Below are 13721 nucleotides of genomic sequence, written 5' to 3'. Positions count from 1 at the left end.
ATCTACTTCCGTAGTGATACTGCCTCAGAAACCCAAGGAGGGGTCGCTATGAGTCAGGTCTGACTCGATGGCACATAACAACAACAACAACAAAATACTAGTTTCCAAAGTTGTGCCATTTTACAATCCCATCAGCAGTGTATGAGAGTTCCAGTCTCTCTATACCCTGTGCAACATCTGTTGTTTTCTGTCTTGTTGAACATTGCTATTATTGCTGGGGTGAGATGATATCTCATTGTTGTTTTGATTTGCATTTTTCTAATGGCTAATGATTGCAAGCATTTCTTCACATGTTTGTTGGCCACCTGAATGTCTTCTTTCGTGAAGTGTCTGTTCGTGTCCTTTGGCCATTTAATTAGATTGTCTTTTGTTTGCTGAGGTGTTAAAAGTTTTCTATAAATTTTAGAAGTAAGTTGCTAGTTAGATATGTCGTTGCCAAATACTTTTTCCCAATCTGTAGGTTGTTTTTCACTCTGTTGAAGAAGCCTTTTAATGCACATAAGAGTTTAATTTTTAGAAGACCCCTGTCATCTAGTTTATCTTCTGCTAGTTGTGCATTTTTGGTTATATTTGATAGTCTGTTTATACCATAAATTAAAACCCCTACATTTGCCCCTATTTTTTCTTTGATGAATTTTATAGTTTGGGGTTTTACATTTATGTCTTTGATCGATCTTGAGTTCGTTTTTGTGTAGTGTGAATTATGGATCTTACTTCATTTTTCTGCAAATGGGTATCCAGTTTTGCCAGCACTGTTTGTTAAAAGAGATTAACTCTTCCCCATTTAATGGGTTTCAGCTCTTTGTCAAAGATCAGCTGTCCATAGGAAGACTGATATATTTCTGGATTCTCAATTCTGTTCCACTGGTCTGTGTGTCTGTCGTACTAGTACCAGGCTGTTTTGACTATTGTGGCTGTATAGTAGGTTTTGAGATCGGGAAGTCTGAGACCTCTTACTTCGTTCTTCTTAAATAGTGCTTTGCTTAGCCAAGATCTCTTTCCTTTCTATATAAAATTAGTGATTTGTTTTTCCATGTCCTTAAAGAATGTTGATGGAATCTGGTTCAGGATTGAGTTGAATTCATAGATTGCTTTGGGTAGTATTGACATTTTTACAATGATGAGTCTTCCTATCCATGAGCATGGTATGTTCTTCCATTTTGAATGTCTCTCATTGTTTCTTGTACTAGTGTTTCATAGGTCTTTTATGTCCCTGGTAAGATTTATTCCTGAACAGTTTATCTTTTTGGTAGCTATTGTAAACGGTATTGTTTTCCTTATTTTCTTTTCAGAAGTTTCTTTGTTGGTGTAGAGGAATCCACCTGATTTTTATATCTTGATGCTATATCTTGCCACTTTGCTGATTCTTTCATTTAGTGCCAGTAGTTTTCTTGCTGCATCTCTTGGGTTTCTCTATGTATAAGATCATATCATCTGCAAACAGAGATAGTTTTACTACTTCTTTGCCAATTTGGATGCCTTTTATTTCTCTTACTTGCCTTATTTCCCTGGCTAGGACTTCCAATACAGTGTTGAATAAAGGTGGGTGGTAGAGGACATCCTTGTCTTGTTCCCATTCATAAGGGGAATGCTTTCAGTCTCTCTCTATTGAGGATAATTTTTGCCGTTGGTTTTGTGTCTGTGCCCTTTATTATGTTGAGAATTTTCCCTTATATTCCTATTTTGCTAAGAGATTTTATCAGGAATGGGTGTTGGATTTTACCAAATGCCTTTTCTGCATCAATTGATATGATCATGTGATTCTTTTTCCTTATTTTATTTATGTGATGGTTTATGTTAATTTTTGTGATTGTTTTTCTAATGTTGAACCATCCTTGCATACTTGGTATGAATCTCACTTGGTCATGGTGTATCATTGTTTTGATTCTATTTGCTAGGATTTTGTTGAAGATTTTTACATATATTTCATTGCTTACCAGAAGGTCAGTGATTCACATCTACCAGTTGCTCTGCTGGAGGAAGATAAAGCAATTTACTTCCATAGAGATTACAGCCTTGGAAACCCAGTGGAGGTCTCTATGAGTTGGGATCAACTAGATAGCACTAGGTTTGGGTTTTTTTGTTTGTTTGTTTATATTCATGAGGGATATTGGTCTGTGATTTTCTTTTCAGTGGTGTCTTTGCCTAGTTTTGGTCTCCATGTTATGCTTCCTTCATAAAATAAATTTGGGAGTAGTCTGTCTTTCAGTATGTTCTGCAATAGTTTGAATAGGATCAGCTCATCTCTGAATGTTTGATAGAATTCTCTGATGAAGCTGTCTGTGCTGGAAGTTTGTTGTTGTTGTTGGTGGTGGTAGTTATTTTAATGCCTTGCTCAGTTTCTTCCTTAGTTACGTTGTTGTTGGGTGCCATCGAGTCGGTTCTTCCTCGTAGTAACCCTAATACAACAGAAAGAGAACTGCCCAGACCTGTGGTATTCTCATAATCTCTGCTGTGCTTGCGCCCATCGTGGCAGCCACTGTGTCTTTCCATCTTTTTGAGGGGCTTCCCCTTTTTTGATGACCCTCTACTTTACCCAGCATGATATCTTTCTTCAGGGAATGGGCCCTTCTGACAACACGACCAAAGTAGATGAGACAAAGTCTTGCCCTTCTCACTGCTAAGGAGCATTCTGGCTGTACTTCTTCCAGGACAGATTTGTTCATTCATCTGGCCACTTAAGGTATTTTCAATATTCTTCACCTACACCACAATTCAAAGGCATCAGCTCTTCAGTCTTCCTTATTCAGTGTTCGGCTTTCACATGTATATGAGACTATTGAAAATACTGTGGCTTGAGTCAGGCCCACCTTAGTCTTAAAGAGCACTTTTAAAAAGATCTCTTGCAACAGATTTGCCCAATGTGATACACTGTTTGATTTCTTAACTGCTGCTTCTATGGGTGTTGATTGTGAATCCAAGTAGAATGAAATCCCTGACAACTTCAATCTTTTCTCCATTTGTTGTGATTTTGCTTATTGGTTTAGTTGTGAGGATTTTTGTATTCTTTATGTTGAGGTGTAATCCATACTGAAGGTTGCTGTAGTCTTTGATCTCCATCAGTAAGTGCTTCAAATTATCTTCGCTTTTAGCAACAAGGTTGTATCATCTGCATTTCACAGGTTGATAATGAATCTTCCTCTAAACCTGATGCTGCATTCTTCTTCACATAGTCAGCTTCTCAGATTATTTGCTCAGCATACAGATTGAAAAGTATTGTGAAAGGATACGCCCACATTTCCTGATTTTAAACCATGCAGTGCCCCCTTGTTCTGTTTGAATGACTGCCTCTGGTCTGTGTACATGTTCCCCATGAGCACAATTAAGTGTTCTGGAATTCCTGTTCTTCACAATGTTAACCGTATTTTGTTATGATCTACACAGTTGAATGCCTTTGTGTAGTCAGTAAAATACAGGTTAACATCTTTCAGGTGTCCTTTACCTTCAGCCAGGACCCATCTGACATCAGCAGTGCTGTCCCTCGTTCACAGCCTCTTCTGAATTCAGCTTGAATTTCTGGCAGTTCCCTGCTGCAACCATTTTTGAATTATCTTGAGCAAAATTTTACTTGACTGTGATATTACTGATGTGGTTCAATATTTTCCACATTCTGTTGGATCACCTTTCTTTGGAATGGGCACAAATATGAATCTTTCCCAGTTGATTGGACAGGAACTATCTTCCAACTTGGCATAAATGACTGAGTGCCTCCAGCACTTCATCCATTTGTTGAAACATCTCAGTGGGTTTTCTGTCAATTCTTAGAGCCTTATTTTTTCACCAATTCCTTCAGTGCAACTTGGACTTCTTTCTTCAGTACCATTGGTTCTTGATCATATGCTACCTCCTGAAATGTTTGAACATCTTTTGTTATGGGTGCCTTCGTATTTTCTACTTCAGACTGAGTTGGTTTAGGTAGTGCTAAAGGGGCAAACAGGCTGCATCTTCTGACCTCCTCTGACTCCACAAGAAGAAGACAGAATCACCATCAATAGCCCAAGGCCTATTCTTGCAAGGCCAGACATGCTGCCTCCGGAACAGACAGCAGTTCCTCCTGTGGCACCCACCACCTCATTGCTGGGTTTGATAATTCGTTGCAGTGGCCACACAGAACTCACAGATTATGGGGTTTACTAGGGAAGCACCAAACTACAATTCATGTTCAGAAATGCACTCAATCTCTTGCAGCTAGCCGTCTTACTCAGCAGCCGGCAGTCTCAGTAGCACATCACTCTCAGTAGTGTGTGTCTGTCACGTCTCTCTCAGGAGCATGTTTCTCTCAGCAGCACTTTCTCAGCCAGCAGTCAGAGAGACTCCTTTCGCCTCTAGGAGGACTCCTTTTGAGCCTGGCAGAGTGGCCCAAACCAACCAATTCCAACATCAGAATTCTACACACCTGAGACCGAACTTCCCAGAAAATTACTTCGTGCTGCTCCCAACAGAAATACACCAGGTGGATAGCTTTAACAGTCAGGAGCTACTCAGTTGCTCACAGCAAATTCCACCACTGGAGTTTACAAAGACTTATGGCTAGAAAAGCCACACTATGTGATTTACTACACCACAGGTAGGTTAGTGTGTTTCTAGAAATCTGTCCATTTCTAGGTTTTCAAATTTATTTTAATGCAGTTTTTCATAGTTTCCTGATACTATCCTTTTTATTTTGGTTGGTTCTGTTGTGATATTGCCCATTGTCTTTCTTATTTGTATTATTTGCATCTTCTTCTTTACCTTTATTAAATTTCCCAGAGGTTTGTCAATTAATCTTTTCAAAGAATCAACTTCTAGTCTTTTTGACTCTTCCTGTTGTTTTTCTGTTTTTGTTTATTGCTGGTCAAATCTTTATTACTTCTTTTCTTCTGGAGAGTGTAGCCTTCCCCCCCAACCCTTTTTCTAATGGTTGGATATTTGGGGTTAAGGTGTTGATTTTGGCTCTTTTCTTTTTTAATGTCTGCACTTACTGCTATAAATTGCCCTCTATCATTGTGTTTTATTATGTCCCAAATTTTGATATATTTCTGTCTGATTTTATTCAAGGAACTTTTTTATTTATTCTATTACCCAGTAGTTTTTAAGGAGATGCTATTCATTTAAGGAGCTCTGGTGGCACAGTACCTAAGGTATTTGACTGCTAACCAAAAGGTTGGCTGTTCAAACCCATCAGTCACTATGCAGAAGGAAGATGGGACGGTCTACTTCTGTAAAGATTTGCTGCCTCGGAAACCAAGTGGGGAGTGCTGTGTGTGAGTCAGAATCAACTTAATGGCAGTGGGTTTAGTTTTTTTGGTTTTGGTTATTCAGTTTCCATATGTTTGCTTTTTTCCCCCTTGATCTTCCTATTGTTAATTTCCAATTTTAAAGCATTGTGATCTGAAAAGATGCTTTGTAGTGTTTGGATGTTTTTAAATTTATTGAGGCTGCTTTGTGGCATAACACACAGTCTGTTCTGAAGAATGTTCCATGTGTGCTGGAAAAGCATGTATTGTTTAGTTCTTCTGTGTCTTTGTTAGAGTTTCTTTCTAGTTGTTCTATCCTTCGCTGAAAGTGGTGTATAAAGTCTACTATTACTGTGGAGTTTTCTGTTTCTCTTCAATTCTGTTAAAGTTTGATTTATGTGTTTTAGGGCTCTTTCATTGAGTATGTAAATAATTATTGTGGTTATGTCCTCATGTTTGATTGACCTTTAATCATTATATAATGTCTCTCCTTGTCTCTTATGGTGGTTTTTATCTTAAAGTCTATTCTATTGGAAATTAATATTGCTATTGCTGCTCTTTTTTGCTTGCCATTTGGTTGATACATTTTTTTTTCTTTCCAAGCCTTGATTGTTAGTCTGTTACTATCTTTGTGTCTAAGGTGTTACTTTTGTAGACAGCTTATTGATAGGTCATGTTTTCTTACCATTCTGCAACTTTCTGTCTCTTGATTGGTACATTTAATCCATTTACATTCAGTCTAATAACCAAGAAGTATGAATTCATTAATGTAATTTTGTTACTTTTTTCTGTGTAGTGTTATTTCTTTGTTTCATACAATTATCTGTGCTGAGTTCATTTTGTTTATGATTTTTTTAAAATAATTTCCTTTGTTGCTATTTTTAATATTTGCTAAATATTTATGCCATTCCTCTTTTTTATTTTGATGAGAAGATTCATTAATTTTCTTTGAGGTTACCCTGTGATTTATTAATTCCTTCCCAAGCTTAAAACACCCTGTTCTATCTTGTAATCATTTTGACTTCCTCTCCATTTGGAAGTTCTGTACCTATACTATTTATTCACTCTTTTTGGTTTTTAGTTGTCCTCATTTACCAATTGATGTTTCTGGTTCCCTGTTTACAGTCTTGTATGTTTATTTTACTTTGGATGTTTCTGTATCTCTGAGTTGGTTTCTGGGTTTTCTCATCATGTCTGTTAATCATTGGATGTTGTCTACTATTGTTGGTTTTCTGTCTCAAGGACTCTGTTTAGCATCTCTTGTAAGATTGATCTGGTTTTTACAAATTCCCTTAATTTCTGTTTATCTGGAAATTTCTAATTTCACCATCATATTTGAGGGACAGTTTTGGTGGATATATAATTCTTGGTAGGCAGTTATTTTCTTTCATGGTTTTATGTATGTCATCCCATTACCTTCTCACCTGTGTGGTTTCTGCCAAGAAATCAAAGCTTAGTCTTATTGGTTACCCTTTGTAACAGGTAACATTCAGTTTTTCCCATGCTGCTTTTGGGATTCCTTCTTGTCTTTGGTTTTGGTGATTTTGTTTTGAGGTCTATCCTGTTATGAATAGAGGTTTATTGAACTTCTTGAATGCATATCATCATATTAGGGAAATTCTCTTCCAAGAAGTCTTTGACAATTTTCTCCATGGTTTTATTTGTCTCTTCCTGTTCTGGAGTTACAATCACATGTTAGGTTATTCCTCTTCATGGTGTCCCACATAGATCTTAGGCTTTCTTCTCCTTTTTCTTCTTTTTTTTTTGGTTCTTTTTTTCTGATTGTTCCTTAACAAAGTAATAGTGAGAGATTTGTCTTCAGTCTCACTAATTCTGTCTTCCATTGCTTCCGTTCTACTCCTTTGCCCTTTCAATGTGTTACTATTTCTGAAATCTTAGTATTAATCTTGTGGATGTCTATTTGCTCTTTTTATATTGCTTCTAATTTTTCATTTAATTTATCACTCTGTTCTTGTGTTGTTTTCCTAAATTGTTCTAGAGTTTTGTCTGTGTTTTCTTTAATTTCATCAGTGTTTTCCTCGATCTGTCTCTTAGTCTGTTGAAGGTTCTTAAATATAATTCTTTTGAATTCCTTATCAGGTGGTTCCAATGCCACTTCTTCCTCAAGGAGGTTTTCTAGCTCTGTATTCTGGTCCCATGTCTATACCACTTTATCTAGCTTCTTTGTGTGAAGTGGGATTGTTATCTCTGAGACATTGTGATGTTGTTGTATTTATATTTAATTGGTGATTGTATGTTGGTGTGATTCACCCAGTGTTTTTTTGTTTTGTTTTATTTTGATACTTCCATGCGACAGGTTGGTGTGCTACTCTATTTGCTAGTTGACAGCACTTAGGCACTAAGCACCTGCCTCCTGGTGGGTGTGATAGAGGATGAGAATGTGTGTACAGATCTCTGTTAGCTGTTCGTGTAGAGAAGTTGAGAGAGGGTTGGGCTGGTGTTGGCTGCCATCTATCCTTGATCAGTTGGTGCTGAAGCAGATGGTGGCCCTTGCCCGTGGGTGGGACTGCAGGAGGTACAGATGTCATTGAGTCATACGGGCATGGTTGTTTTCTGGTCATCAGCCATCAGCGCAGTCCTTGACAAACGGAGCCAGTTACCAGGTTGCTGCCCAGATTGGAACACCACTTGCAAGTATTCGAAATGGTTATGCTATCAGGCCTGTTGACAGTCCACAACTCCTTTTCTTTCTTTATTTGCTGTTTTCATTCAGGTTCTTCTGCTAGTTGGCATTTAATCCACTTCTTTGTCTTTCCCTTTGAAACTCAGGGCTCCAGGATTATCTTTCATATTTATTTCAATTGGTTTCTCGTTTCTTTGTTGTAGAGAGTCTGTGTAGCTTATCTGCCTATTCTACCATCTTGCCAGAAGTCTCTAAGAAGCCATTTTTAAAATATGACCACATAGTCATTCATAAACTTAAGATTCCTTCCATGGTACCTATTTTCTCTGGTTGATCATAGGGCCAACAGCATGTTCTTACTGCATTTTCTTCTTCCCATTGGCAGATTTGGAGTTAAATGGGTTGGAGTCCGGAAATGGGGATGAGGACATAGTGGATCGAGAACCGCGGCGCTTGAGCAGTAGGCGTTCTGTCCTCACTAGCCCTGTAGCCAATGGGGTCAACCTGGATTATGATGGACTGGGCAAAGCCTGCCGAAGTCTTCCAAGTCTGAAGAAAACCTTGTCTGGTGACTCATCCTCTGACTCTAGCCGGGGTTCCCACAATGGCCAAGTGTGGGATCCCCAGTGTAGCCCCCGAAAGGACAGGCAGGTACATCTGACCCACTTTGAGCTTGAAGGCCTTCGCTGCCTTGTAGATAAGTTGGAGTCTCTGCCTCTGCACAAGAAGTGTGTCCCTACAGGGATAGAAGACGAAGACGCCCTCATTGCGGACGTAAAGGTAAGGGCTTGTGTTGAGTGACAGCTAATGATCTTGTTAGGGTTAGAGGGAGAAAGTACAGAAATTTGGATTATCTTTGATTCATCCAGAGAGAAGCCAGTATGTGCATGTATGTGTTGTGTTGCTCAGTGTTTCATTTCCTGGAATGAGGTTTCTCATTGTGAAAATACTAATTTGTATGTTCAGTTAGGACTTCAGTTCTAAAAACAGATTTCGAGCTGACCCCCCCACCCCCCAAACAAAGGAGAGCTGGATAAAGTGTTTGCAGTAAAGAAATACTGTTTTCAACTTGAGTTACTCACAGATAAAGAGGCCTATTTCAGGGCAAAAGTGGCTGATAAAAGTCTCTAGCAGTCTCCCCCCAAGTAGATTGAGAGGAAAGAAGTTGTTCTGTGTTAGGCTTTGGGCCCACATAGGTTTAGCATCTTTAGTTACAAATTTATCTAGTATTAAGACTTAAATACATGGTATCAACTTCTGAGAAAAGTATCATTTCAAGCATAATCCATCCTCTTGCTCCATCAAGTTTCTTCATTTTGTGTTTTTCATTGCTTATAACCCTCACAGCTGAGCCCACATCTTGTTGGTCTCAAGGAATGATTTTATTTGTATGAAATCCAGGCTTAAGCTGAATTGTAGAGAGTTTGTTCTTTAAAGTCTTTCCTCATAAGTGACTGTTAATGTGAACACCAAAAAAGGTAGAGTTGGGAATCTAATTTTCTCTTTAAATCAGCTGGGTGTTTGGAACTATGTCTTGGCTGCAGGCCATTACTGTGTATCAGAAGGCTAGTCCACAATTTGGAATTCGTGTTACTTAAAAAAAAAAAAAAAAAAGTTACATAGATTATTTTAAGTCACAGAAGAATTTATACGGAATAATTTTATGTGACCTCAAAGAAGATGGACTAAATGTATTACAGAAGATCCCTTCCATCCCTGGTTTCTGGTCCAGGTTTTCCTTGGCTACCATATAATCATTGGAGGTACTTCCCCGCCTCTGCCAGCCTCTTCAGGATATAGAGTTCCAAAGATGAATGTGACACAAGCTTACTTAGCTGCAATTAACATTTAAAATTTTATTTTTATGACTGGCATTTTAATTATATCTTACAGGCATTACCTCGTTTTATTGCACTTCACTTTGTTGTACTTTGCGGATGCTGAATGTTTTTTACAAATTGAAGGTTTGGGGCAACCCTGCATCCAGCAAGTCTGTGGGTGCCATTTTTCCAACAGATGTGCTCACGTTATGTTTCTCTGTCACATTTTGGTTATTCTTACAGTATTTCAGACTTTTTCATAATGCTGTTGCACACTTAATAGACTACAGTATAGTGTAAATAAAACTTTCATAAACACTGGGAAACCAAAAAAGTTGGTGTGACTGGCTTTCTTGCAGTACTCACTTTTTTGAGGTAGTGTGGAACTGAACTTACAGTATCACCAGTGTGTGCCTGTATATTGTTTACACATCATTGAAACACTCTAAAACGAAGGAGATAAAAAAAAAGTACCGGTACTCTGGTGAGCTAGGGCCCCTTCAGTAGTGATAGTAGCTGGACATTTGGCTGTAGTTTGTTTTTATAAAGTTTGCTCTAGAAGAAGCAGATGGTGTCAACTACGGCTTATATTTAAGGGAAGAAATGACAAAGTTCCAACTAAGTGTGGTCTTATTTCTATAATGATTAATATGCAACAAGACAAACTTGTTGTTCTTAGGTACCATCAAGTCATCTCCTACTCATAGTGACCATGTGTACTCAGAATAAAACACTGCCTGGTCCTGCACTGTGCTCACAGTTGTTGCTATGTTTGAGCCCATTGTTGTAGTCACTGTGTTAATTCATCATGTTGAGTGTCTTTTTTTCCTCTTTTTCGCCTGTCCTCTACTTTACCAAGCATGATCTCCTTCTCCAGGGACTGGTTTCTCCTGATAACATGTCCAAAGCACGTGAGATGAAGTCTTGCCATTCTTGCCTCTAAGGAGCATTCTCACTGTACTAGTTCCAAGACAGATTTGTTCATTCTTCTGGCAGTCCATGGTATAGTCAATGTTCTTCACCAGCATAATTCAAGGCATCGATTCTTCAGTCTACTTTACTCATTGTCCAGTTTTCCCATGTAATATGAAGTTATTGAAGAGACCCATGACTTGAGTCAGGCACACCTTAGTCCTCAAAGTGACATCTTTGCTTTTTAACACTCTAAAGAAGTGTTTTGCAGCAGATTTGCCCAAAGCGATACACTGTTTAATTTCTTGAGTGCTGTTTTTGTGAGTGTTGATTGTGGATCCAAGTAAAATTAAATCCCTAACAACTTGAATCATTTCTCCATTTATCATGATGTTGCTTATGGGTCCAATTACGAGGACTTTCGTATTCTTCACATTGAGGTATAATCCATACTGAAGGCTGTTGTAGTCTTTGATTTTTATCAATAAATGTTTCAAGTCCTCTTCACTTTCCAGGAGCAAGGTTGTTATCATCTGCATATCACATGTGGTTAATGACTCTTCTCCAAACCTGATACTGCATTCTTCATATTGTCCAGCGTCTTGGATTATTTGTTCAGCATACAGATTGAGTAAGTAGGGTGAAAGGATACAACCCTGACACACACTTTTTCTGATTTTAAACCCTGAAGTATCCCCTTGTTCTGTTTGAATGACTGGCTCTTTGTCTGTATACAGGTTTCCACATAAGTATAATTAAGTATTCTGGAATTCTCCTTTTTATCAATGTTTTCCATGATTTGTTATGATCTGCATGGGTTGAACACCTGTGCAAAGTCAATAAAACACAGGTAAAACATCTTTTTTATATTCTCTTCTTTTAGCCAGAATCCATCTGACATCAGCAGTGATATCCCTGTTCCACATTTTCTTCTGATTCTGGCTTGGATTTCTGGTAGTTTCTTGTTGATGTACTGCTGCTACTGTTCTTAAATTATCTTCAGCAAAAATTGACTTGTATGTGATATTAATGATATTGTTCAATAATTTCTACCTTCTGTTGAGTCACCTTTCTTTGGAATGGGCACAAATAGGGATCTCTTCAATTCATTTGGCCAGAGAGGTGTCTTTCTGCCTTCCAGATTTCTTGGCATAGACGAGTGAGTACTTCTAGCATTGCATCTGTTTGCTGAAACATCTCAATTGTTGGTACATCAATTCCTAGAGCATTGTTTTTTGCCACCTTTTGTACCTTCAGTGCATCTTGGACTTCTTCCTTCAGTATTGTTCATCAGTTCTTGATCATATGCTGCTACTTGAAATAGTTGAATGTTGACTAGTTCTTTTTGGTATGGTGATTCTCTATTCCTTCCATCTTCTTTTGATGCCTCCTATGTTATTCAGTATTTAGCCCATAGAATCCTTCAGTATTCCAAGTCATGCCTTGAGATTTTTTCTTCACTTTTTCTTCTTTGAGCTCTTCTGCTTTATCGTTCTTCCCTTCATTTTGTCTGCTCATGTTCAAGAGCAAGTTTCAGAGTCTCTTTTGACATAAGTTTTGGTCTTTTCTTTCTTTTCTGTCTTTTTCATGATCTTTTGCTTTCTTCATGTATGATATCTTTGATGTTGTCCTACAGCTCATCTGGTCTTCTTTCGTTAGTATTCAGTGCATCAGATCTACTCTTGAGATGGTATCTAAGTTCAGGTGAGATATATTCAAGGTCATACTTTTTCTCATGGACTTGTTTTAATATTCTTCAGCTTAACCTTGAATTTGCATACAAGCAATTGATGGTCTATTCTGCAGTCAGCCCTTGGTCTTATTCTGACTGATAATATTGAACCTCTGCATCATCTCTTTCTACAGCTTTAGTCAATTTAATTTGTGTGTCGTCTATCCTGAGAAGTCCACGTGTATGTTGTTGTTGTTAGGTGCTATTAGTCTGCTCGACTCATAGTGACTGTACGACAGGACGAAACCCTGCCCAGTTCTGCACCAGCCTCACAGTCCTTGCTGGAGCCCATGTTGCAGCCACTAGGTCAGCCCACGTCCTTGAGGCTTTTACCCTTTTTGGCTAACCCTTTACTTTACCAAGCATGATACCCTTCTCTAGGCACTGGTCCCTTCTGACAACATGACCAAAGTAAAAGAGACCAAGTCTGGCCATTCTTGCTTCTGAGGAACATCCTGCTGCACTTCTTCCAGGACAGATGTGTTTGTTCTAGCAGTCCGTGGTGTTTTCAGTATTCTTTGCTAACACTACAATTCAAAGGCATCTACTGTTCTTTGGTCTTCCTTACTCATTGTCCGGCTTTCACATGTATGTGAGGCAATTGAAAACACTGTGGCTTGATCAGGCACACCTTATTATCAAAATGACATCTTTTCTCTTTAACACTTGGGAGAGAGCTTTTCAACCAGATTTTCCCAGTGCAGTACGACATCTGATTTCTTGACTGCTGCTTCTATGGGTGATTGATTATAGATCCGAGTACTATGAAATCTTTGACAACTTCAGTCTTCTCTCCATTTATCATGATGTTGCTTACTGGTACAGTTGTGAGCATTTTTGTTTTCTTTATGTTGAGGTGTAATGCATAATGAAGACTGGACTGTAGTCCTTGATTGTCATCAATAAGTGCTTCAAGTCATCTTCACTTTCAGCGGGCAAGGTTGTATCATCTGCATATTGCAGATTGTTAATGAGTCTTCCCCCAGTCCTGATGCAGCGTTCTTTATGTAGTTCAGCTTCTCGGATTATTTGCTCAGCATCCACAGGTATAATCACTGTTTATGTTGTTGGAAAAAAAATATTTGCGGTGAGTCATTGGTCTTGCCAAATTCCATCATGCCATCTCTGACATAATTTCTGTCATCAGGGTCATATTTTGCAACTACTAATCCTTCATTTCTAACTTTCACATTCTAATCACTGGTAGTTATCAGTACATCTTGATTGTGTCTTTGATCAATTTCAGACCATAGAAATTAGTAACAGTCTTTCATTTTTTCATCTTTGGCATTAGTTGTGCCTAAATTTGAAGAATAGTCATATTAATTGGTCCTCCTCATAGGCGTGTGGATTTTATCCTATCACTGATAGTATTGTATTTCAGGATAGATTTTGGA

At 38.3% G+C, this 13721-nt stretch overlaps 1 protein-coding gene across 1 annotated transcript in view; it reads left to right on the top strand.

Moving 5' to 3' along the window:
- The window catches only part of KDM2A (lysine demethylase 2A), a 74081-nt gene that overhangs the window by 39419 nt on the left and 20941 nt on the right, over positions 1 to 13721 (top strand). Inside the window, exon 10 of the mRNA XM_007944947.2 lies at positions 8246 to 8640. Within this exon, the coding sequence (XP_007943138.2) occupies positions 8246 to 8640 (395 nt within the window). The remainder of the gene's footprint in view (positions 1 to 8245; positions 8641 to 13721) is intronic.

The sequence above is a fragment of the Orycteropus afer genome, unplaced genomic scaffold (assembly GCF_000298275.1).
Source record: "Orycteropus afer afer isolate SDZICR_OR568_19922 unplaced genomic scaffold, OryAfe1.0 scaffold00130, whole genome shotgun sequence".
NCBI classification, from domain to species: Eukaryota; Metazoa; Chordata; class Mammalia; order Tubulidentata; family Orycteropodidae; genus Orycteropus; species Orycteropus afer.
This window is presented reverse-complemented; position numbering and strand designations above follow the sequence as displayed.